This window comes from Belonocnema kinseyi, chromosome 6 (assembly GCF_010883055.1).
Source record: "Belonocnema kinseyi isolate 2016_QV_RU_SX_M_011 chromosome 6, B_treatae_v1, whole genome shotgun sequence".
Classification (NCBI taxonomy): domain Eukaryota; kingdom Metazoa; phylum Arthropoda; class Insecta; order Hymenoptera; family Cynipidae; genus Belonocnema; species Belonocnema kinseyi.
Window position 1 is genome coordinate 12887197 of NC_046662.1, and position 26893 is coordinate 12914089.

General features: G+C 23.2%; 3 protein-coding genes across 3 annotated transcripts in view; 2 read left to right on the forward strand and 1 right to left on the reverse strand.

The window, feature by feature from the left end:
• The window catches only part of LOC117174226 (kinesin-like protein KIF20A), a 57592-nt gene extending 35435 nt beyond the window's left edge, over nt 1-22157 (reverse strand). Inside the window, exons 1-2 of the mRNA XM_033363100.1 lie at nt 22083-22157; nt 18044-18532 (exon numbers count right to left, since the gene is read on the reverse strand). Of these exons, the coding sequence (XP_033218991.1) occupies nt 18044-18530 (487 nt within the window). The 5' untranslated portion in view covers nt 18531-18532; nt 22083-22157. The remainder of the gene's footprint in view (nt 1-18043; nt 18533-22082) is intronic.
• Nucleotides 1630-13095, forward strand: LOC117174227 (dehydrogenase/reductase SDR family member 4-like). Its single transcript, XM_033363101.1, has 5 exons — nt 1630-1768; nt 7514-7691; nt 9725-9946; nt 10054-10188; nt 12883-13095. The coding sequence occupies exons 1-5, from the start codon at nt 1632-1634 to the stop codon at nt 13054-13056; spliced, it is 846 nt and encodes a 281-aa protein (XP_033218992.1). The 5' UTR covers nt 1630-1631; the 3' UTR covers nt 13057-13095.
• A 489-nt stretch (nt 22158-22646) lies between the features above and the next one.
• LOC117174143 (serine/threonine-protein kinase mTOR) overlaps nt 22647-26893 on the forward strand; it is a 40495-nt gene continuing 36248 nt past the window's right edge. The window contains exons 1-2 of the mRNA XM_033362954.1: nt 22647-22917; nt 22988-23073. The gene's annotated coding sequence lies outside the window, so the exon portion shown is untranslated. The remainder of the gene's footprint in view (nt 22918-22987; nt 23074-26893) is intronic.

Consider the following 26893-nt stretch of genomic DNA (forward strand, 5'->3'; position numbering starts at 1 on the left):
AAACAAGTAGTATAATTTTTAATAAAAAAAGATAAATTCTCAACCAAAAATGTAATATATCCATTGACGTTGAGTATAAAAACGTAATGGATGATATTTCAAACAAAAAAGATTTTTTTAAATACAAAACTATTGAATCTAATCCAAAAAGAGATATTTCCCACAAAACAGTAGAATCCTCAACCAAAAGCGATTAGTTTTTAACGAAGGATTTGTATTTTTAATTAAAAAAAAAAAAACATAACATTTCTGTCAAAATATATGAATTTTGAACAAACTAATTTCTCTCTTCCAGTTTAGAAAAAAATTGAAAACCTAAATTCCATCCCTGCCAACTCAATAAAAAGGATAAAGACAAGAAAGGGTCACTTACAATTAAGGAAAAATTTTAGTTTATAAAAAATTGAAAACCAAAACTTTCTCACTTTTAACAATAAAAATGTTAAAATAAAAAACTACTTTTTTACAATTCACAAAAAATAACCAAAATTTCGTCCCTTCCAACGTTATAAAAAACTAAAAATAAAAAATGTACCTCTTCCAATTTAGAAATAATTGAAAACCAACACTTCCTACCTTCCAACTCATTAAAAATGTTACAAATAAAAAATCTCTCTCTTCGAATTAAAAAAAAAAAAGCAATAACCAAAATTTGTGTCCTTCGAACTCAATGAATGTTTTTTTTCTGTTTTTTACCATACTTCATCCAATTTATAAAATGTTGATAAACAAAAATTTCCTCCCTTCAAATTCGATAAACACTTGAAAATATAAAATATCGCTCTGCCAATTCAACAAAAAATAAAAACCAAAATTTCCTTGCTTCAAACTCAACAAAATTTTTTTTAATTTTCCCGCCTTCAACTGAATAAAAATGTAAAAAACAAAAAAGTTCCGTTTCCAATTCAGAACAAAATCAAATACCAACATCTCTTCCCTTATTTTTAAAATTAGAATTTTTTATGCATAAATCCTATTAAGTTAAATTATTTTAATTTTAAGTCATTAAAAATTAATAGTTATTCAATTATTATTCACACATGAAAATTAAAAAATTTCACTCGCAACCCAGAAATTAAAAAAATTAAAGAATTAAAATTCTGAAGTTCAAAGTTTAAATTTAACACTGAAATTTAAACGATTAAAGGCTTTCTATTTCAATTAATGCAGTTTCAAAATGTTTACTTTGGAATATTTGATTTATAATTTCTCATTTTAAATAAACAGTCATATTTTTAAATATTAGAAAATTCTTCTTTCTTTAAATTTATAATTGTTTCAGTCTTTATAATATTTAAAGTGTATCGATTTTCCTTTTAAAAATTTGTGAAATTCCCGGTAAAAAATAAATTCATTGTCATTTTCCGGATTTTCCCGGTCCAGTTAGTCCTTCCACTGGTTTTCCGACACCAGCCTAAAAAAATCTAAAGATTTAAAAATAATTCAACCTTTTTCTTGATCCCATATTTAATTTATTCCTTTTTTCGCATTTTCCAATTAAGTTCTAAATACCAATTCAATTTGAAAAATAATTTTTCTCCTTACCCGTACAATGATAATATACAGAAAAAAACTTCATGTATGATAAGATAAAGTATTTAATAAGTAAACAAACAGTCCAAAGTGGAATTATGCTTACAATTCAGAGCAAGTTAATGTTAAAGCAAGAGTGTATCACGAAAATGTCTCTCGTTCATTTAAATAAAGTTAAACCTGCCTGCAGAAGATTCGAAGGAAAAGTTGCAATTGTTACAGCATCTACTAACGGGTACCTATCATTATTTAACGATTTAGTACATACAAATCATTTTTTTAAAGTCTAGAAAATATTCTGAACGATTACAACTAAGATGAAAGTTACGGAACTTATGACGATTTCAAAAACAACCTAAATATCTGACGTCGTACAAAAATTTACAAATGACTGTTTTTTGTTTTTATTTTTCAATATTTTTTCATTCGGTTTCGCTCATTTGACGTGGATTTTAATGCTATTTTTTTGCGCGTTGAGTTTTTTTCAAAAAGTTGAATTTAAAGTGAGTTTCAAAGACTTAAGAATCAATTAAACAAAAACTTTTTTAAATTCATTGAATTAAGTAGAATTTAGAAGAATTCAACAGAATTTAGTAGGTTATCAAAATTTTATAAATTGGAAGAAGTATGATTAAAGAAAAAAGGAAAAAAAAATTTCATTGAGTTGGAAGGTCAGAAATTTTGGTTATTTATTTATTTTTTCTGAATTAAAAGAGGGAAATTTTTATTTTTTATATTTTTATTGAGTTGGAAGAGAAGAAATTTTGGTTAACAATTTTTTTTTAATTGGAAGAGGGCATTTTTTTAAAGATTCTTATAGCGTTGGCAGGGACGCATTTTTTCTGAATTGGAAAAATTCAGTGTTTTCTTTGTAATATTTCTTTTTAAGGGAAGAATTTAAGGGAAGTACATTTTTTTATTTTTAAGTTTTTTTATAGCGTTGGAAGGGACGGATTTTTGGTTATTTTTTTCTGAATTGCAAAAAGGTAGTTTTTTATTTTAACATTTTTATTGTTAGAACTAACAAATTTTTGGGTTTCAATTTTGTATAAAATGAAATTTTTCTTAATTGTACGTCACCCTTTTTTGTCTATATCTTTTTTCTTGAGTTGGAAGGGATGAAATTTAGGTTTTCAATTTTTTTCTAAACTGGAAAACAGAAATTAGTTCATTTTTAAATTGAAAATTAAGCTGGTCCATTTTTTTCATGTTTTGCTGATATCTGGTCTTTTTTATTTAAAAACTTAACTATATTACATTTTGCGTTAAAAAAGAGAAATTAGTTTATTTTTTAATTGAAAATTAAGCTTTTCCATTTGTTTCATGTTTTGCTGATACTTGGTATTTTTTATTTAAAAACTGAACTATATTACATTTTGCGTTAAAAAATCATCTTTTTTCCAGAAAATTCAACTCTTTTTGAAAATGCATCTATTTTGACAGAAATGTTATGTTTTTTTTATTAAAAATACAAATGCTTCGTTAAAAACGAATCGCTGTTAGTTGAGGATTCTACTATTTTGTTGAAAATATCTCTTTCTGGGTTAGATCCAATGATTTTTTATTTAAAAAATCTTTTTTGTTTGAAATATCGTCCATTACATTATTGCACTCAACATAAATGGATATATTATATTTTTGGCTGAGAATTCATCTATTTTTTTATTAAAAATTATACTACTTGTTTGAAGGCTCTTTTCTTGGGTTGAAAATTGTACTAATTTGCTTGAAAATTCATTGTTTTTAGTTGAAAATTCAATTATTTGTGTGAAAATATTGTAAATATTGTAGGTTGAAAATTCAAATTTTTTGTTGATCTTTAATTATTTTGTTACAAATTGTAAATGATTTGTTAACAAGTCATCTTTCTCGTTCGAAAATTTAACTATTAAAAAAAAAATTGTCTTTTTGACTTGAAGATTCAACTATTTAGTTTAAAATGCCGTTGTTTTTAATTACATTAAAATTTTGTTTTAAATTTCATCAGTTGGTTCAAAATTCATCCTTGCAGCTTGAAAATTCAATTATTTCTTTAAAAATTGTTGATTTTACTTGAGATTTGAACTCTGGATTGTAAATGCAACTGCTAGACTGATAAATAATTTTATTTTGTTGAAAATTAATCCTTTAAAATAATTGGAATCCTTAGGAAATCTTATAAATCGCCTTACAATCTTTTTAAATATCTTAAAACCTTATGTCCTATAAAATCCTTCCATTTCTTTCAAAATTCTAGAAAATTCCTTCACACAACAAGCAAAATGTTTTAAAATTCCTTTCAAATTATTAAAACTCCTTGAAAACTCCTTGATATTGTTTAAAGCTTTTGAAAATTCCTAGAAATCTTTTAAAATACCCTAAAATCTTTCAAATCCTTTAAAATCTTTTGAAATCCCTTAAAACCTACAATATTTCGAATTCTTTTTATATCTTTTAAAAGCCCTTGAAACTTTTTAAATCCCTTGAAAACTCTTAATAATCGTTTTACAATACCCTCAAGTATTTCAAATCCTTTTAAATGCCATTAAATTACTGAAATAAATCAAAACTTTCTTGTAAACTTTTAAAATGACCTAAATTATTTTAAATCCTTTCTTCTTCGAAATTTTGTAAAGCTTTAAAAGCTTTAAAATTTCTTAAAACCATTGTAATCCTCGGATATCATATTAAATAACGTGAAATATTCTTAAATATTTTAAAACCTCATACGTTTTGTAAAATTGTTCTATATCTTCAGAAATTCTAGAAAATTCTTTATCCTAAAATATTTCGAAAACTTTAAAATCACTTCAAATTGATTAAATTAATGAAAAATTCCTTGGAATCTATTAAAATTCCCTAAAATTTTAAAAATTAATATGGTAAATTTTTTCAACTTATCATCTGTTTCATCAGAAAATGATGCAACTATTTCTTTTCTTTTTTTCGAAACGTAATTTGCAATGTCCTCCTTATTCATATTTCCCTACATTTTTTAAGGAGGGAACAATTGTTCATTAAATGAGATATTTAATTATTCATTTCGTTGATAAATTCAGGAGTACTTGGACGAAATTCATCGACATCAATTTCATTTTCAATTACGTCAATGTCTTGTTCTTTTTTTTTATTTTTTAAAAAACTTGATCTTGATAAACTATTATGTCAGTATTAGTGTCTGATTCAGTAATATAGTTTTTTATAGAATTGTAGCAACGATTACCAACCTTATCTCCATTCTGCACTTTTAAATGAGGAAATTCTAATTTTGCTTTTTCTGCTAATTTTCCTAATGTCGAGAAGCATACTTTAACCGTCTTATAAATAAAATTTATATGAATTTTAAAGAAATTGGGGCATTTTATACCAGAACCGTGTGTAAACAAATTCACCTTAGTTGCACAGAGCAAATGAACGTTTTTGATCAAATAATATAAGATTTTGACACAAAAATGTTAAAAAATTCAAATACAAAACAAAGAAAGAGCAAAAAATAGACTTTAAAACCTTGAAATATGTGAAAATAAAATTGAAATTATTTAGTATTATTTATGCAAAAACATTATAAATAAGATAAAAATTATTACTTTAACCTTTTCAGGGTCGCCGTTTTAATCGAAGAAAAAAATTCCCGGACATTTCCCGGTTTTTTCTCGGTTCGCAAACATTTTTCACGGCCCATGAAACTTAAAAAATCAAACTATATGCTAAACATTTTTCCATATAAAGTAATAAACAATAATGAACAAATTATATCATTCAAAGTGGAAATCTTGAATTACAAACTTTTAAAATTGAAGTTTAAAAGTTTTTAAATTTAAAAATTGTGTATTCAAATGCTCAAAAATTTACACGTACCAAATGGAAGGTAGTAACACTTTTCAATTTAAAAATTTTAAATTAAATGCAAATAAACTGCAAAATTTAAAACTTGTATAAATTATAGGGCTCGAAGATTCAGATTAATTTCCAAAAATATAAATCCACGTTAAAATGTTCAATACTCTAAATTAAAGAATCCAGCTAGACGCATTAAAAATTGAAAAATCATTTTCTTAACTTAATATTTCTGTAATTAGAAGTTAAATCATTTTTATTTTAAATAGTCTAGGCATCCTTCAAAACCTTTAAAATTTTATTTTAAAATCTTGAGAAATCTAGAAGTGGTTTAAAACTTTTCCAAATTTAAAATAATTTTTAAATTTTGTTTTCGGAACTTTTAAATATATTTCAAAATGAATTAAATTTTTTCTATAATTTTTAGAAAATCCTACAAATTTAGAAAAAAATTTGAATTTGAATTTATAAATAATAATAGAACACTTATTATTTGTAAAAATATTAGAGTAATTTTAAGAGATTGTTAGAAGTTTTAAAAAGATTCGAATTAAATTTTGAACTTGAAATAATTTCAAATACTCACAGCCGAATTTAAAATAAATGTCGATTTTTTCAGATTTCAAACAAAAATTTAGAATTTTTTAAAGAATTGTGAAAGACTTCAAAAGAATAAAAAAAATCTTAAGATTCTTAGGAAAATTGAAAATGATTTTTCAATTTGAAAAATTATGGAAGATTTTAAGGATTTTTTTTATTTACAGTAATTTCAAAAATCTCTTAAAATTACTCACATTTTTTCTACAAATAATAAGTGTTCAATTATTATTTCTACATAAAAATTCAACAATTTCGTTTAGGCATTAAACATTTTTTAAATGGAACAATTAAAATTGTAATGCTAAAAGTTTAAAATTTCTTCAGAAATCTAAAGATTCAAAGCTTTCTATGTAAAACAATTCAGTTTCAAATTGTTTTCTTTTAAATATTTGGTTTCAATTTACTCATCTTAAATGAACAGTAAAATATTGCTAAATATTAAATACTTATTCTTTTTCTACATTAAGAAATTTCAAATTATATAGGATAAAAATTAAATAATTTAGACTCACAATATCTTAAATTTAATAAAATCCTTTAATTATGACTATATTATTATGGATTTATTTTTAAGTTAAAAATACTAAAACGCAAGTTTATATTTTTAATAGCGAAAAAAATTAATAGAAATAATAAATTAATTAATTTATTTATTTAATTTGATATAAAAAATAATATAAAGGAAGACCTGAAATTCTGAATTAAAAATATATTAAAATATATATAAATATATATATATTAAAAATATATATTTATTTAAAAATAAAATCGGAATAAATCAATTATTGTTCAGATTTCTATACTTAGATGCAGATCCATTTTAAAAATAATTTATTTATATTTACAGTTGATAAAATAAAACTGCTTTTTATCCAAAATTTTCAACTTCAAATGCTTTTAATTTTTAATTATTTAAATCTTCAAAACTGCACTTTAATTATTTAAAAAAACTGTCAAAATCTAACTTGGGCAAATTTTTCTTCTAAAAATTCGTAAAATTCCCGAATTTCCCGGTCCGGCAGCCACCTTGTTTTTTATTTTTTAAAAACTTCGATTTTAAAAACTTCTAATTTTTTTGTAACCTTGAAAATTGCATTTTAAAATTCTTTAAATTAAGATATATGCTTAAAAATTAAAAGTGTAAAATGGAAAATTTTTAAAAATCACAATTTGAAAAATTATTTAAAAAACGGTTAAAATCAAAGTTGGACAAAATTTTTATTCTAAAGATTTGGTAAAATTCCCGGTAAAAAAATAAATTCACTGTCATTTCCCGGTTTTCCAGGTTTCCCGGCCCAGTGGCCATCTTGCTTTTCCACATAAAAAACACGAATAAATGAAAATAAAAGAAAAAAATATAGCCTAACTTTTAAATCTTGTGATCAGCTATCTCTGAAACAATTTTCAGTAAAAAAAAAATACCGATCGGTGAGAGGTGCGCTACCACACTACCGGGTATCAGTTGTAATCGGTCTTATACTTTTCATCCAGCGACATTGATCTTTTAAGAAATGGAATTAAAAAAAAAACGGAATACTAAATTTATTTTAATCATTGTTTATAGAATTGGCTTTGCAATTGCAAGAAGATTGGCACAAGAAGGTGCCTGTGTTGTGATTAGTAGCAGAAGAGAAGAAAATGTTAAACGAGCTGTTAAGCAACTTTGTGACGAAAATTTAAAAGTTTCTGGTTTAGTTTGCCATGTTGGAAATCAAGAGGATAGAAAACGACTTTTGGAAGAGGTGAGTATTTTTCACGAAAATAGAAAAAATAATAAGGGAATTTATTTTTGTAAATAATATCTAGATACCCTAATGAATTCAATACGAAACACTTTAAATTCCTAAGATTTTAACGCAAAATATCTTGAATTTCCAACAAAAAATATCAACAAACAAAAGAGTCGAATTTTCCAGCAAAAAAAAGATTTAACAAAATAGTGGATTTCTCTACTAAAAAAGATCAATTTTCAAAGAAAAATGCAATAGTTCAACTTTCAGTTTAAAAACTTCATTTTGAAGAAAAAAATTCCACCAAATAAAATAAATTTTTAATAAAATTGTTAAATCCAAAAGCAAAAAGATAAATTTTCAAGAAAGAAAATCCATTTTCTACCAAATAAGACGAAAATCTAACAAAATAGATTAATTTTAAAAGAAATAGTTGAATTTTCAACTTATAAAGGATAAATTTTCTACCCAAAAATGGAATGGTTAAATGTTTATTTAAAAAATTGATTTTCAGCAAAAAACTGTCAACAAAATAGTGAAATTTTCTTGTTAATTTAGTTAATTTTTTACCAAACCAAATTTTCAACAAAAAAGTTAATTTTCTACCAAATACTTTAATTTTCTACTAAATTATTAAAATTTGTAGACAATAAAAGTAATGTTCTAGTAATAAATACATTTTCAAGAAAGAAGATTAATTTTGTAACAAAAGATGAATTTTTTACCAAAATATGGATTTACAATCACATAGTTGAACTTTTAAGCAAAAGAAATAAATATGCAACAAAACAGTTGAATTTTCAACCAAAAAAGATGAAATTTTCATAATAGTTGACTTTTCTCTTAAAAAAAGTTTAATTTTCTACCGAATAAGATGAAATTACAATAAAATACATGATTTCATTAATGAAATAGTTGAATTTTCAACTTCAAAAGGATAAATTTTCCACCCGAAAATGAAATAGTTAAATTTTCATATAAAAAGTTAATTTTCTATTTAAAAAAAAATGAATTTTCAACGCAGAGGGTAAATTTTTAACCAAACAGTTAAATTTTTAAACAAAAACATTAATTATTTACTAACAAGATCGATTTTCAAACAAAAAGATGACTGCTCTAACAAAATAGTTTAAATTTTAACCAAAAAGAATTATTTTTGAATCAAAAAGACGAATTTTGTACAACGGAAGTGAAATTTCAGGACAAAACATGAATTTTCAACCAAAAAGTTATCAAACATTATAATTTCCCACAATATTATTCAAGTTTTAAGCAAAAAACTAATATTCTACTAAACAGTTAAATTTTTAAGCCAATAATATTAATTTTTTGAAAAAAAGTTAATTTACAACCCACTAGTTAAATGTTCAACAACAAAAATTTTTATTTGAAATAAAAACAAGTTGAATTAAACCAAAAATGATAAATTGAAAAACATTATTTTATACCGAAAGATGAATTTCCAACCTAATAGTTCAATTTTCAACGAGAAAAAATCAATTTTCAATTTAAAAATAGATGAATTCTCATTAAAAAAACTTGAATTTTTTAACAAAAAAAGATTTTAATTTGAAATCAAAACCAGTTGAATTTAACCTAAAATGAGGAATTTTCAAAAAAGAAATAAAATTTTTTTACCAAAAGATGAATTTTTAACTAAAAGTTCTATTTTACAATTAAAGACATTAATTTTCAGTTAAAAAAATTAATTTTCAATTACAGAAAAACGAATTATCAACCAGAAATGAAATGTTCAAAAACGCTTTTTTAACCAAGTATTTCAACTTTCAACCAAGTAGTGAAATTTTTAACAAAAAAGTGTCATTTTTAACAAAAAAAAGAACAAATTTCTACGAAAATAATTGAATTTTGAACAAAACAGTGTGAATTTTCGACCAAAAACGATTTTTTTTCAACAAAATTGTAGAATTTTCAACGAAAGAATGAAATGTTCAAGCAAATAGTCAAATTTTTAACAAAAAAAAATTTTCATTTTTTAAGCGAAAAGACGAGTTTAATGTATGATAAAATAAATCCTTTTCTAGGCTATATCAAAATTCGGAGGATTGCACATTCTTGTATGCAGTGCAGGTATAAATCCAGTTCCCGGACAATTAATTTTGGATTGTTCGGAGAAAGTGTGGGATAAAACCTTTGATGTTAATGTAAAAACTACCTTTTTACTAATAAAGGAATCACTACCGCTTCTCAAAAAAAGCAAATCATCTTCTATTATTCTTATATCAACAATGGGAGGATACACAAATGTAAGTTTTATAATTTTTATATGCTCTCTATTAAAAAAAAAAGATCATTTATTAATTGAATGTTATTTGCTCAAAAAAGTAATTTTTTCAATATATTTTTGCTTCAGAATCTGGGTGTTTATTCTGTAAGCAAAGCGGCTTTATTTGCTTTGTGTAGATCAATCGCAAATCACCATACAAAGGATGGCGTCCAAATTAATTGCATAGCACCTGGTTTAGTAAAAACCAATTTTGCTAAATTCGTAAGAATTTATTCTCTATTATCAGGGTGGCGAAACGCAGGCATTTATTTTAATTCATAATCACCCTTTAACGAAGCAGAGCAAAAAATTGCAAAATAAATGAATTTTCAAATAATATTATGAATCTTCAACTGGAATTTTAAACGAAACAGATAAATTTTCAACTAAAATTATAAAATATTAAAATGGAATAGTATTTCCATTTTCAGTTGATGAAAAAAAATCTCTTTTCAGCCAAAGAAAAGATCATTTTTCCATCAAATATTTCATATTTCGACCAAAGAAATTAATTTTTAATTAAAATGACGTATCTTCAAAAAAAATAATAATAATTTGCAACAAAAGAGTTTATTTTTAACCCAAGTAAATTTATTTCTAATCTAAAAGATAAATTTTCAACTAAAATGATGAATATTTAACTGGAATGCTTGAATTTTCAACCAAAATGAAGAATTTTTATACAATAAGACTAACATTCAAAGAAAAAAATTATTTTTCAACGAAAAAAGGTATTTTTCAACCAAGAATTAAATAATTAAATTTGTAGTCAAAAAATGAATGTTCAACCAAAAAAATTAAGTTTTAAGTATATTTATGGAATATTGAAATGGAATAGTATTTTCATTTTCAGTTTAAGAAAAAAAAAAATATTTTCAAAGAAAAAAGAAATAAATTTTCAGCAAAATAGATAAATTTTTTACCACAAATTCAACAAAATCGTTTATTTTTTAACTATGCACATTCATTCCTAACTTAAAAGATAAATTTTAAACTAAATTGATGAATATAAACCTTAAATACTTTAATTTTGTACCAACAAGAAGAATTTTCAAACAATGAGATTAACATTTAAAGAAAAAAAATCATTTTCTATCCAAAAACTGATCTTCTATAAAAAAAGTCGTTTTTTAAAACAAAATAAGTCAGTTTTTAATAAAAAAAGATATTTTTAACCAAAAATTGAATAATAAATTTACAGTAAAAAAATTAATTTCCAAAAAAAAAATTAATTTTCAACTAAAATTATGGAATTTTCAATGGGAATAGTATTTTCAGTTTAAGAAAAAAATTATTTTCAACCAAAAAGATACAAATTTTCAATAAAATAGTTAAATTTTTGGTTAAAAAAATTCCTTTTGGTCCAAAGAAAAAACAATTTTTCAATCCAAAGCTCACGTTTCGATTAAAGAAATTAATTTTTAATAAAATGATAAATCTTCAATCAAAAAAATTTATTTTGAACAAAATAGTTTATTTTTCAACTATGTAAATTTATTTCAATCTTATAAGATAAATTTTCAACTAAAATGACGAATATTTAACTTGGCTACTTTAATTTTGAACCAAAAAGAAGAATTTTTAAACAATGAGATTAACATTCAAAGAAAAAAAAATCATTTTCTATCCAAAAAAATTATTTTCTATCAACAAAGTCCTCTTTAAAAACAAAATAAGTAAATTTTTAACGAAAAAAGATATCTTTTAACCAAAAATTGAATAATTAAATTTATAGCCAAAAAATACATTTTCAACTAAAATTATAGAATATTCAACTGGAATAATATTTTCAGTTTGCGAAAAAAATTATTTTCAACCAAAAAGATACAAATTTTCAATAAAATAGTTAAATTTTTGGTAAAAAAAATTCCTTTTGGTCCAAAGAAAAAACAATTTTTCAATCAAAAGCTCACTTTTCGATTAAAGAAATTAATTTTTAATTAAAATGATGAATCTTCAATCAAAAAAATTGATTTTGAACAAAATAATTTATTTTTTAAATATGTAAATTTATTTCAATCATAAAAGATAAATTTTCAACTAAAATGACGAATATTTGACTACTTTAATTTTGAACCAACAAGAAGAATTTTTAAACAATGAGATTAACATTCAAAGAAAAAAAAATCATTTTATATCCAAAAAAAGTCAATTTTCCATATAAAAGCAGTTTTTTAAAAACAAAATACGTGAATTAAAAAAATAATAATAAATGAATTTTTAATTTAAAAAAGGACAAATTTACACCCAAAATGTTACATTTTTAACAAAAAAAGGTCAGTTTTCCATCCACAATGGAAGTTACATTTTCAGTTGAAAAAATTAGCTTTGAATTTTCATCCAAAAAAGATTAAATTTCAGCCCAAAAATATTACTATTTGAATTTTCCGTTTAAAATCTGATTTTTAACAAAAAAAATTGGATTTTTAGAATAACAATTCAACTTTTTACTGAAATAAAAAAATGTTTAGTTGAAAAATTGATATATTAGATATTATTAGAATTCAGAAATATTGCCTCTTCGTAATACTATTTCTCCTCTAAAAACAGCATGAAGTAATTTATTTTTCTAAAATTTAGAAGAATGAACTTTTAAATTGTGACGAAATTTTGACTTGGAATAGGGATTTTCAAACTCCTTTTTTCTAAATCTCAGTTTTAATTCTTTAGAAAAATTCCCTGTTCCATATCAAAAATTCCCTGTTCCAAGTGATATTATATTTTATATTTTCTAAATTGACAAAAATTATTAAAATAACAAAGACTTGAATTTTGCTACGATCAGAAGTAAATTCTCTGTTTTGTAATTCAATTCCCGGCCATTTTCCCGGATATCCGATCAAGTCGTTACCCTGATTATATAAATGATAAAACTAGTATTTAATTTTAAAGTTTAAAAACCCTTCTATTTTTCAGTTATCTGAGGATAAAGAAAGAGTAACTCAAATATTGTCAAGAACTCCAATGAATAGACTTGGTTTGCCTGAAGAAATTGCAAGTGTTGCTGCATTTTTGGCCAGTGAAGATGCTTCATTTTTGACGGGGGAAACTATAACTGTTTCTGGTGGTAATCCACCTTCTAGATTGTAGCCTTTTATTTTATAATAAATAGAGCAAATTGTATTACAATATTTATTGTAATTATACCGAGGTTATAAAAAAAAGACAAATAAATAAACTCGAAAATATAATGTTTACCATAGAACCAAAAAATAGTGCAAATTAACTTTTAAAAAAATCCTTTTGCAGACTTTACGATTTTTCACAAAAATAGGGAAATAAATTCTTTTTAATAAAATATATATGTAGTAAACATATTTCTAAGATTTAAAATCGAAATATATTGCATTTTTAACCAAATAAATTAATTTTTAAACAAAAAACTTTTGAAACAAAAAGTAGCTAAAAAGGCGATTTTTAAAAAAAAATTTCAATAAAACACTTGAACTTTCCACCAAAAAAGTGAATCAGTAACCAAAAATATAAATTCTTTACAAAGTAGTTCACATTTCATACCATTTTAAACCTACAAAAGATTACTCTTTAACAAAATAATTTAACTTTCAACCTAAATAGAAGAATTCTAAACCAAAAAGATTTTGAGCCAAGAATGAATAAATTAATGCCAAGAAATGAATTTTCAAACAAAAAAGACCAAATTTAAACAAATGAGTAGAATTTTATATTAAGAAATTTTTTTAAAACTAGAACGAAAAAAATAGACAACCAACTAACAATTTTTAACATAAAAGACAAGTTTTCAACGAAATCAAATCAAATGCTAAGCTAAGAAAGATAAATGTTCAAACCCAAAAGAAAAATTTCCAAAAAAAGAGTAAAATTTTCCACCAAAAAAGATTTTTTAGTCAAAAAAGGAATACAATTTCAATCAAATTGTACGATTTTCCAGAAATTAGTTGAATTATCAACGGGAAAACATGAATTTTTAACAAAATAGTTAAATTTATAAACAAATAGTAAAATTTTCTACCAGATATGATTAATTTTTTAACAAAAAACATGATTATTTAACGAAAACGTACAATTTTAAACCAAGAATATTTTTTTAGTTAAGAAAGCAACAAAATTTTGACACAAAAACAAAATTAATGCCATAAAGATGAATTTTCAACAAAATAAATGAATTTTGAAACAAAAAGTTGAATTGATAATTCAACGAAAAACTATTTCAATTTAAATCAAAAACAGTTGAAGTCAACCAAAAAAGGCAAATTTCAACAAAACAGTTGCATTTTTAACCAAGATGACTTTTTAACAAATGAGTTACAATTTCACAGTCTAAGAAAGAACAAAATTGTCAACCAAATAAATTTCAAACAAATAAGACAAATTTTAAACAAAAGAAAATTTAATTTTCAACAAAAAAGATTTATCAGTTGAGAAAACAAAACACTTTCAACCAATTTTTTTAATTTTCAACCTGAAAAGATTTATTGTCTACCCAAAAATATTTTTCAGCGCAAAAAAGTAATAATGTCTTAAACAAATCAACAAAACAATTTAATTTCCAAACAAAAAGGTAAAATTCATACCAAAATAGATGAATTTCTGAACCGAAACGACACATTTTTTAACAAAAGAGTCGAATTTAACAACAAAAAAGGTTTTTAAACCCAAGACAATTTTTTTGACCACATTATGGAATTTCCAAGCCGAAAAGATGAATTTTCAACAAAACTGTTGAATTTCCAACCGAATAGTTGAATTTTTGACCAAAAAAGATGGATTTTCAAAAATTTTAAAGTAGAATTTTTAAAAACAAAGAGTTTTTAGTAAAAAAAAAACAAAACATCTTCAATCAAATTGTTAAAATTTAAAGCTCAAGAAAACAAATCAAATTATAGAATTTTCGAGCCGAAAAGAACAGATAATCAAAAAAAACAATTGAATTGCCAATCAAAAAGGTCAAATTTATACGCCCAGGGAAAAAATTTTGACCACATTGATGAATTTTCAAGCTGAAAGAATAAATTTTCAACAAAACTGATGAATTTTCAACCAAATAGTTTAATTTGGACCAAAAGTCATGAATTTTCAAAATTAAAAAATGAATTTCCAAGAACAAAATAGAATTTTTTAAACAAAAAAGAGTTTTTAGTAAAAAAAAAAAAAACATCTTTAATCAAATTCAGGGTGGCCGTTTTAAGCGACGAAATAAATTCCTGGTCATTTCCCGCTTTTTGTTCAGTTCGCAAACATTTTTCACGGTCCATGAAATTTGAAAACGGATTACTAAAGCTAAACAATTTTCCACTTGAGAAAATAAAAACTGAGCTGCAAATTAAAGTACTCAAAGTGGAACTGTAAAATTTTGAACTTTAAAAATTGATATTTAAAAGTTTTTAATTAAAAAATTTTGTTTCAATATAAAAAAATATAAATAAACGTTATCATTTCCAATGTTCTAAATTAAAAAATCAATCAATGAACTTTACAAATTTCAAAATTACATAATTTTAAGGAATTTTAAGCTAGAAACATTAAGTATTGAAAAATTGAAAATTTTTTAACTGAACACTTCTTAAATTAGAAATTCAATTATTTTCTTTTTAAATAGTTTAAACATCCTTGGAAAGCTTCAAAATTTTATTTAGAAATCTTGAGAAATCTAGAAGTTGTTTTAAGATGGTTTTAAATTTAAAATTATTTTGGAAATTTTTTCAGAACTTCTAAATATCTGTCAAAATTAATTGAATCTTTTCTACAATTTCCAGAAAATCCTGCAAATTTTAGAAAATTTCTTTACAATTTGGATGTATAAATAACAATTGAACATTTATTATTTGTAGGCGGAATTTGAGTAATTTTAAGACATATGTAGAAGTTTTGAAAAGATCAAACTTAATTTAAAAATTGAAATTATTTCAAGTAATTTAAACGGAGTGTGTTAACATTTTTTTAGAACTTCTAAATATATTTTAAAATTAATCGAAATTTTCCTACAATTTTTGAAAGTCCTGCAAATAAAAAAAAATCCTTAAAATCTTCCATAATTTTTCAAAGTGAACAATAATTTTCAATTTTGCTAAGAATCTTAAGTAATTTTTTTATTCTTTTGAAGTCTTTCACAATTCTTTAAAGAATTCTAAATTTTTGTTTGAAATCTGAAAAAATCGACATTTTATTTTAAATTCAAATTCAAATTTTTTTCTAAATTCGCAGGATTTTCTAAAAATTATAGAAAAAATTTAATTCATTTCAAATATATTTAAAAACTCCGAAAAAAATTTTTTTTTGAATTATTTCGAAATTGGAAAAATTTTAAACCACTTCTAGATTTCTCAGGATTTTTAAATAAAATTTTAAAGGTTTTGAAGGATTATAAACAAAAAAATTAGATTCTTTTCAAAAATTGTGAAAGACTTCAAAAGAATAAAAACCTTTTCTTAAGATTCCTATGAAAATAAATAATAACTTTTCAATTAAAAAAATTATTTTAAGAGAATATTTAAAAAGTTTTTCAAAGATTTAAACAAAATTTTCAAAAAAATATTCTAGAATATTTTAAGAAAACTTTCTAAAATTTGCATGATAATTTTCTATCTTTTTAAAAATCCTAATTATCTCTTAAAATTACTCAAATTTTTTCTACAAATGTTCATTTCTAAATAAAACATTAAAATTAAAAAATTTCATTTACAAATTAAGCATTTTTCAAATACAACAATTAAAATTGTAATGTTCAAAGTTTAAAGACTCTTCGAAATTTTAACGATTTCAGGCTTTCTATGTCAAATAATTTAGTTGAAGATTCCTAATTTTTTAATATTTGGTTTCAATTTGCTTGTCTCAAATAAAAATTCAAAAATAACCAAATATTCAATAATTAATCTTTTTGTTAATTAAAAATTTCAAATTGAATGGATCAAAAATTGAATATTTTCGACTGAAACAATATTTTAAATTTAATCAAATCCTTTTATTAAGAATATATCATTATAAAGTTATTTTTAATTTGACAGTAGCTTATAAACTTTCAGTGAGACGTTCACATTTGTTTAATGACTAAGACTCTCAAATTGAAATCATTTAAGTTTTAATGTGAAAATGTAAAAATTCTTAAATTTTGAACTGGTTTAAAATCGTTTTGTCAAATCGTTTTTGTTCACTTTTTATCACTTAAAGTACAGATAAATTAAAAAAATTATTTATTTGTGAAATAAAAATGTTTTTTATCAAAACTTTTTAACATCGAAGGCGTTTATTTTTTATTTGTTCAACTCTTTAAGAAAGCATTTAAAAATTCTTTAAATTAAAAATGTAAGCTTAGAAATAAAAATATTAAATGGAAAATTTTTTTAATAAAAAATTTTTAAATTACGCATTGTAAGTCAAATAGCAGCATAATTGAAAAACATGAAAATTCCACTAATTATTTTAAAACTTTTAAAATCTAACGTGGACAGATTTTTCTTCTACAAATTTGTAAAATTCCCGGTTTTTCCCTGTCTCAAAAAATTCCCGGTTTCCCGGCCCAGCGGCCAGCCATAAAATTGTTAAATTTTCAAGCTCAAAAAGACGTATTTTCTATATAAAAGTTAAACTAATCACGCGAAAATATCAATTTATAAACCATACAGTTGTATATATTGTTTAATTTTCTACCACAAGAGATTAGTTTAATCAAAACGACGGAATTTAACAAAAGGGAGTTGAATTTTCAATCCAGAAAAAATTTTCATTGGACAAAGAAAAACAATTTCAATCAAATTGTCGAATTTTCAAGCCGAAAAGACACATTTTCAAAAAAACAGTTGAATTTTCAACCAAAACGGATAACTTTTGAGCAAAATCGTTGAATTTTCAACAAAATAATAAAATTTAGAACTCAAAAATAAAAATTGTAACCAAAATTATGAATTATCAACCAAATAAGAATGAATGAACTTTCAATGAAACATAGTTAAAAGCAGGTAAAAAAGAAAACAGCTAAAGTTTTTTAAAAAGATGGGAAAACTGAACTATAACATTAAAAAGAGTAGAACTTATTATCTTTAAAAATCCTCTTACAAGACGAATATTATTAAAAAATAAAAATAAAAATATAGCAACTTACCATAGGTCATCACGGAACTATTTTGCCCGGCCAGAAAATTGATCATTTGTGGTCGAACAGCCTGCTCGAAAATTTCAGACTGTGTAGTTTCAGGTACAAATGTTTGAGTGAATGTGAATTTTTTACAAATCGTGTCCGAGCTTTTTGGTCTTTTTAAGCAACTCGTGTTGTGCTCCAAACTCGGCAATTTTGTGAACAACGTCGTCGAATTGACAATCGTGTAAGCCTCTTTTTGGTCCTTCGTTAATTGCATCTTTCGAGGAAAGGGCTTCATCCTCAGATAAACTTTAATTGTAGGCGATAAGGCATCGCCGTCGGTCGATTCTTCTTCTTCGTAAAGTGAATACAAATTCTTTTGCGATTCTTTGGAAATATAACGTTGCTGCCCATAGGCTATAATACTTGGATCTCGTCCATACAAATAAGAAACATCTTCTGGAATCGTCGCATCCGACGATGCTCGAATAGTTTCTAATGTGTTGTCCATTTCTGTAATTTTCAAAACCGAAATGTCAACGAACACTTTGGCCGAATTCAAACAAAAAATAAGCATTTTTAACAAAATATTAGAATCCTCCAACAAAACAGATTAATTTTCAATCGAAGTGTGACATTTTTAAAGAAAAATAAAATTTAAGATCAATTTAAAATTACAATTTTTCAACTCAACAATTTCATTATCAACGGAAAAAGATTAATTTAACTATAAAAATAAGTGCATTTCAACCCCCCAAAAAATTCCACAAAACAGTTCAATTTTCAACAACAAATTATTTACTAAAAAGGATGAAATTTCTAGAAAAAGAAATCAATTTTCAAACCATGCAGAATAATTTACAACAATAGAGTTGATTTCTCAATAAACAAAGTCTTCTTTACTCAAGAACGAAAAAAATTAATTTTTAAGCAAGAACTTTAATTGTCAACAAAAAAAAACCAACAAAGATTAATTTTTAACTAAACAGTTCTATTTTTAACCAAAAAATACTAAATTTCCACCGAAAGAGATCAATTTTGAGTTCAAAACGAGATTTCTACCTTCATTTTCAACCTTAGTCGAAATTTCTACCAAAATATTGGAATTTTCAATCCAAAGGTCAATTTTTTTTGTAAAACAGTTGGATTTTCAAAAAATTTCTAATAAACTTCTAACAACTTTCTAAAAAATTCTTGAATTTTCAACAAGAAAAGTCGAATTTCAACCCAAAAATATGAACTTTCAATAAAAAAGTTAATTTTTACCCAAATAATTGAATTCTTAATCAAAAAGTATGACTTCTTCAGCAAACAGTTGAATTTTCAATAAAAAAGAGGAATTTTGAACTAAAAAAGATGAACTCTCAACAAAAATTTTAATAGTTGATATGTCAACCAAAAAAATATTTTAATTTAAAATTAAAAAACCAAAAAAAAATCATTTTTAACGAAGCAAGTCTAATTTTAACCAAAAAATACTTCATTTCCACCAAAGAAGATACATTTTGAAAGCAAAAATACGCATTTTCTACCAAATAGTTCATTTTCTACCAAAATATTGGAATTTTCTAAGCTAGAAAGATCTACTTTCTACAAAAAAAAAGTGAATTTTCAATAAAAATAGTAGAATTATTAAAACAAAAAGAAGAATTTTCATAAAAATGATTAAAGTTTCAAGGAAATAATATAAATTTTCATCAAAAATAAAATAGTAGACTTTTTGTTAACAATTATACCATTTTTAACTAAAAATAGTTGAACTCTCTAACAAACTAGTAAAATTTTTAACCCAAAAATCTGAATTTACAATAAAAAAATTCTTTTTTTTCCCAAAATAATTGAATTTTCAACCAAAAATCTGAATTCTCACTGAAAAAGTTTTTACCTTAAATAAAACCCAATTGAATTTAACTGAAAAGGGCGAATTATCAGGAAAGTAGTTGAATCTTCAACAAAAACCGATGAAGTTTCAAAGAAATTGTTGCATTTTTAAACAAAAAAGATTGAATTTCTGCCAAAAGAAATGAATTTTCAATCCAAAGAGACGAATTTTCTAACAAAATAATTGAATTTTCAACAAAATAATAACACTTTTTAAAAACAAATAATTAATTCCAAGCCAAAAATACAATGATTGATATTTCATGCAAACAAAATTGTTATTTTTCAATAAAAAAAAACAGTTCAATTTAACTAAAGAATTTTTAGCAAAGTATTTGCCCAAAGTGTAGATTTTTTAAAACAGAATTGTTGAACTTTCCATAAAATAACACCATTTTTAAACAACAATAAATTAATTCAAATCCAAAACTATAATGGTTGACATTTCAACCAAACAAAATTTCAATTATAAATAAAAAAAAGTTGCATCCAACTAAAAAAAAATGATTAACGAATCAATTAAATCTTCAACCAAAATAGATAAATTTTCAAAAAAAAACAGTTGCATTTTTAACCAAAAAGATGGAATTTTTGCCAAAAATAGATGAATTTTCAACCCAAAAACAATGAAGTTTCGACAAAACTGTTGAAATTTTCAAACAAAATAATACAAATATTAACACGAAAAATTAATTTTAAAGGAAAAACTTAATGGTAAATATTTCAACCAAACAATTTAAATTTAAATGAAAAACAGTTCAACAATTCAACTAAAAAAGATTAATTTTTCAATGAATAATTGAATTTTTTAACCAAAAAAGATCGAATTTCTACCAAAAAAAAAGATTTTTTAATCGACAATTTCGAATTTTTTGACAAAACCATTGAGTTTGTAAGAAAATAATACAATTATTAACACAAAAAAGTAATTTTAACCCCAAAATATGATGGTTGATATTTCAACAAAACGAATAATTAAATTGAAATAAAAAACATTTCAACAATTCAACTGAAAAAGATTAAAATTTAATTTTTAACCAAAATGATCGAATTTCTACAAAAAAAAAGAATTTTCAACCCAAAATTTCGAATTTTCTATCAAAACAGTTGAATTTTCATAAAAATAATACCAAAAAAATTAATTTTATGCCAAAAATAGAATGGTTGACATTTCAACCAAACAAAAAATTAAATAAAAAACAATTAAACTAAAAACTAAAAATGATCAGCCAAGTAGTTCAATGTTCAACCAAAACAAATTAATAATAAAAAATATATATATTCGCAGTTTTAACCAAAAAACATGAAATTTCTTCCAAAAAGAAATAAATCTTCGATCTAAAGAATTTTGTAACAAAAAAGTTGAATTTTCAACCAAAAAGGACGATTTAACCAAATTTTTGAATTTTTAGCAAAAAAGTTGATTTTTCAACGAAAAAGGGAAGGATTCTCAACCAAAAATATGTAATTGTGGAATTTTTGACAAAAATAATTCATTTTGACTTTTTGGGCAGCATCACCAGATATAAGCAATGTGTATTGAAATTTTGGAGCAAGTTTCAAATCTATGACACAAAAATCACATTTTACATGTTTTATCTAAAATATTTTGCGTATTTTGAAGACATTTTTCACAATTTAATCCCTGCCTACATATTTTTCAATTTTTATTCTGAGAAGAATGCATAAAACCATAAAATTAGCACCATTTCTATACAACTTCCGGAACACTAAACACAAAGTTAAAAATTTCATTTTATCCTTTTTTTATAGCCTAGGTCCTGAAATTTGTGTCACTATTGTCTGATATTGTTAAACAATTTGCAAAATTAATAAGAAACCCACATGACGTTTGTTAAAAAAAATGTTTTGTTATTGACAAACACGATCCAACCCATGATAAATAAAAACAGGATAAATAACCTATAAAAGATTTGATGATTGATGAAAAATAGTGAATATTGACACGAAATTGCTTTCTAAATATCAGAGAAAGTTCAGCCAGAAGATTTAAAACCCTAGAATATTTTGTTAGTTTCGCCGAACTTTAGTCCATTCTCCAGTTTCATATTTATGAACTTTTTCAACTAAAAGTCTACTTGGAAGTGATTGATTGTCAGAAAGGCGATTAAAAAGGTTCGATATTTACAGGATTTTTGTTGCTTAATGTTGCAAAACTTACCGAGAATGATTTATAAACTTTATAGACTGTCTTTGATAAACACACTGTCAACCGCCATCGAGCTAACCACACTTCAAACGGTTTTTGGTTCAAAATTTTTCGACGCTAAACGCGTCAGAACTCGCGTAGAAATTTCCGTTCGACTTATTTCACAATTGGTCCATCCAGCAGTTAAATTTGAGAAAATTGCAAAAAGTCGCAATATTCTTGGAAATTTTAGAATTTTGCCGATATTTTCTTTCAATACGCGAATATTTACTCCGAAAGAAAGGAAAACTATTTTGCCGATTTGTAGGTTATGTCAACAAAACTCTAAAGTTTTATCCGTTTTATTGAAAATTGTAGCAATTATTTAAACAAAAACACAAGATACACTGCACACAGATAAATAATTTGTACCATAAAAATATTATCAACACTTCCTTTAAAAAAGGAATGTAAATAATGCGTCAGAAATTGCGCATGTGCGTCACAATTTTTTTGATCAATCACAAGAAGGTTTGACAAGAATACGAAAATATGATTGGCGAAATCCCAAATGGGCTGGGCAGTTTTTGGGCCGTGCTCCTAAATTTTGACAAATTTTGCTCAATTTTGTCGTGCGATCAATTGTAAACAATGCAAAAATGCTTCTCCGTTAAACGTTTGGCCAATGAAAGTTATTTCCACAACAATTAAATAAATTGTGGAAACTTATTCCTATTTTTTATCCAAATAGAGTGAAACTATTGTCACGTGCGCAAATGTGGTATTTTTCTAACCTGCGATCCCTGCGATCAAAGGATAACCTATATAGTTGTAATCGTTTTTATACGCAATTGCGCAAAAATTAAAGGTATTTTTCCCCTATTATTTATCGAGAATTTTGCAAGAATATTTTTATTTATTGTAGTATTTTGTTCCAGGTTGGTTAAATACATGGAGCGAATATTTAACTAAAACTTGAAACAAATAATGGCAAGGTCGGCGGTTTTATTTTTTGGATAATTGGGTAAGTAACAATATGCGACTGTTTATTATTTTTATTTTTTTTGTATTTTTTTATTGAAAGCTTTTTTTTATAATTTTTTTTCAATCATTGATGAGAAAAGTGTTTAAAGGTGAAAACTTTGAATTCTTCGAATTTGAGAGCAACCCCTAAAGAGGAAAACTTGGAAATGTCAGGGCATTTTTTCGAGAGCGTATTATTATGTTTTTCAAATTACAACATCAAATTGAATAACAATGATTTTTTTTTGAAAAAAAAAGTTTTCTACTACTTTATTCAACTATTATGTTGAAAAATTGTTTTTTTTTTTATTTAAATTAATTTTTCTAATTGAAAATTTAACTTTTTTATTTTTTGTTAAAATTTTAGTTTTTTAAATTGAAAATTCAAGTATCTGGTCACCATTTTAGCCGAAAATTAATTTTTCTGGTTTAAAATTTCCTTTATCCAGTTTAAGATCTATAATTTTAGTTGAAACTTTATAACTTTGAAAACATAAATATTTTTTTGAGAATGATATATTTAAAAAAATTTTTAATGAAAATGTAATTATTCATGTTGAATAATTTACAATGTTAATTTAAAATTTATCTCTTTAGTTAAACATGAAGTTTTTAACTGAAAATTAACATTTTTGGTTGAAAAATTATCTTTTTTAGTTGAAAGTTCGTATTTTTTGGTAGAAATTAATCTTCTTGGTTGAAAATTCATTTTTTTGTTGAAAATTCAATTATTCTAGTTAAAGATACATAATAATTATTACATAATGAAATTACAACATCAAATTGAATAACAATGATTTAAAAAAAAAAGTTTTCTACTACTTTATTTAACTATTATGTTGAAAAATTGTTTTTTTTTTTATTTAAATTAATTTTTCTAATTGAAAATTTAACTTTTTTATTTTTTGTTAAAATTTTAGTTTTTTAATTTGAAAATTCAAGTATCTGGTCACCATTTTAGCCGAAAATTAATTTTTCTGGTGTAAAATTTACTTTATCCAGTTTAAGATCTATAATTTTAGTTGAAACTTTATAATTGTGTTTGAAAATGTAAATATTTGTTTGAAAATGATATATTTGAAATTTTTAAAAATTGAAATGTAATTATTCGTGTTGAATAATTTACAATGTTAATTTAAAATTTATCTCTTTAGTTAAACATGAAGTTTTTAACTGAAAATTAACATTTTTGGTTGAAAAATTATCTTTTTTAGTTGAAAGTTCGTATTTTTTGGTAGAAATTAATCTTCTTGGTTGAAAATTCATTTTTTTGTTGAAAATTCAATTATTCTAGTTAAAGATATATAATAATTATTACATAATGAAATTACAAAATTAAATTGAATAACAATGATTTTTTATTTGAAAAAATAGTTTTCTACTACTTTATTCAACTATTATGTTGAAAAATTGTTTTCTTTTTATTTAAATTAATTTTTCTAATTGAAAAATAAACTTTTTTATTTTTTGTTAAAATTTTAGTTTTTTAAATTGAAAATTCAAGTATCTGGTCACCATTTTAGCCGAAAATTAATCTTTCTGGTTTAAAATTTACTTTATCCAGTTTAAGATCTATAATTTTAGTTGAAACTTTATAATTGTGTTTGAAAACGTAAATATTTGTTTGAAAATGATATATTTGAAATTTTTTAAAATTGAAATGTAATTATTCGTGTTGAGTAATTTACAATGTTAATTTAAAATTTATCTCTTTAGTTAAACATGAAGTTTTTAACTGAAAATTAACATTTTTGGTTGAAAAATTATCTTTTTTAGTTGAAAGTTCGTATTTTTTGGTAGAAATTAATCTTCTTGGTTGAAAATTCATTTTTTTTTTGAAAATTCAATTATTCTAGTTAAAGATACATAATAATTATTACATAATGAAATTACAAAATTAAATTGAATAACAATGATTAAAAAAAAAAAGTTTTCTACTACTTTCTTCAACTATTATGTGGAAAAATTGTTTTTTTTTTATCGATATAAATTAGTTTTTCTAACTGAAAATTTAACTTTTCTATTTTTTGTTAAAATTTTAGTTTTTTTAATTGAAAATTCAAGTATCTAGTCACCATTTTAGTTGAAAATTCATCTTTTTGGTTTATAATTTACTTTATCTAGTTTAAGATCTATAATTTTAGTTTAAACTTTATAAATGTGTTTGAAAACGTAAATATTTGTTTGAAAATCATATATTTACAAAATTTTAACTGAAACAATTTTCTTTTTGGTTGAAAATTCGATTATTCTAGTTAAGGATACATAAATTTAGTTAAAAATTTATCACTTTGTTTAAAAATGTAACTTTTTTAAAATTATTTTTTAAAACCATTTTTGTTTTAACTCAAAATGTAAAATATTACTTAAATCATCCATAATTTTAGTTAAAAATGTAGCACTTTGTTTGAAAATATAAATATTTGTTTGAAAATGATTGTTCTTTTTGGTTAAAAGATGTTTTTAATTGAAAATGTAATTATTTCAATTGAAGAATCCATCATTTTACTTAAAATCTCATTTCTTTGGTTAAATATTAATTTTTCAGCTACGAATTTAACTTTTTAATGTTTGGTTAAAACAATTTTTTTTTTTAAATAAAAAATTCGATTATTCTAGTTAAAGATAAATAATTTTAGTTTAAAAAACGTATCACTTTGCTTAAAAATTTAACTGTTTTGTTGAAAATTATTTTTTTATATTTCTTTATGGTTAAAATTTGTTTTTAATTGAAAATTAAACTATTTCAATTGAATAATCCATCATTTTACTTAAAATATTATCTCTTTGGTTAAGCATTAATTTTTAATCTACTTATTTAACTTTTTAATTTTTGGCTAAAACAATGATTTTTTAACATAAAAAATTCGATTATTCCAGTTAAAGGTACATAAATTTAGTTGAAAATTTATAGCTTGGTTTAAAAATGTAACTTTTTTAAATTATTTTTTTTAGAATTTTTGTTTTAACTGAAAATGCAACTATTTTATTTAAATAATCCATAATTTATGTTAAAAATGTATCACTTTATTTGAAAATCTAAATATTTGTTTGAAAATTATTTTTCTTTTTCGTTTTAACTGAAAATGTAACTATTTCACTTGAATAATCCATAATTTTTGGTTGACACAATTATTTTTTTAGTTCAAAAATCGTCTTTTGGGTTGAAAGTGCATCTTTTTGATTCGTAACTTGTGTTGCTCTTTCTCAAATTTTTATTTTTTTAAATTTTCAATGTTTGACTACAAAATGGAATTTTTGATTATTTTTTGTGCAATCAAAATGTAAATTTGTGATTTTTCATGACAATCCAAAGAGTTTGTATGATAATCTTGTAGGACTTTCAAAAAGCAATATTCTTCTTCTCTTGACTTTTTTCATATCGTGCTTGGCTTAAAATTTTGATTTTCGATTGATTTTAAAAATTTTATAAATGCTCTAATTCTAAACATTTTATTTTGTTCGCCAAAAAATTCATTCAGAAAAAATTGTTTGTCTGTCTGAGTACTGCGATTAGCCGCACATAAAATTTTCAAATTAAAAAAAAATAGTCCAAAAAATGTATGACAATGCTCTTTGTGAATTTTCGTCCAAAATGGATGATTAACGAACTCGTCCTTTCTTTTAGGACCAAATAGTTTAAGTTTCAACCGAAAACCAAAATTATCTTTAAAAAAAATGATTTTCCAACAAAATATATAAATTCTTAGCCAAATAGTAGAGTTTTAAACTAAAAATAAAAATTTTTAACCAAAAATGGAATAGTCAAGATAATTAATTTCTACCAAAAAAGGCAAATTTTCATTTAAAAGGAAAATTCT

Bases quoted from the DNA above. Each gene is read 5' to 3' on its own strand.
- LOC117174227 (XM_033363101.1), top strand. From the start codon at position 1,632: ATGCTTACAATTCAGAGCAAGTTAATGTTAAAGCAAGAGTGTATCACG. The intron at 9,947-10,053 runs GTAAGTTTTATA...TTTTTGCTTCAG, and splicing joins CAATGGGAGGATACACAAAT to AATCTGGGTGTTTATTCTGT. The intron at 10,189-12,882 runs GTAAGAATTTAT...TCTATTTTTCAG, and splicing joins AAACCAATTTTGCTAAATTC to TTATCTGAGGATAAAGAAAG.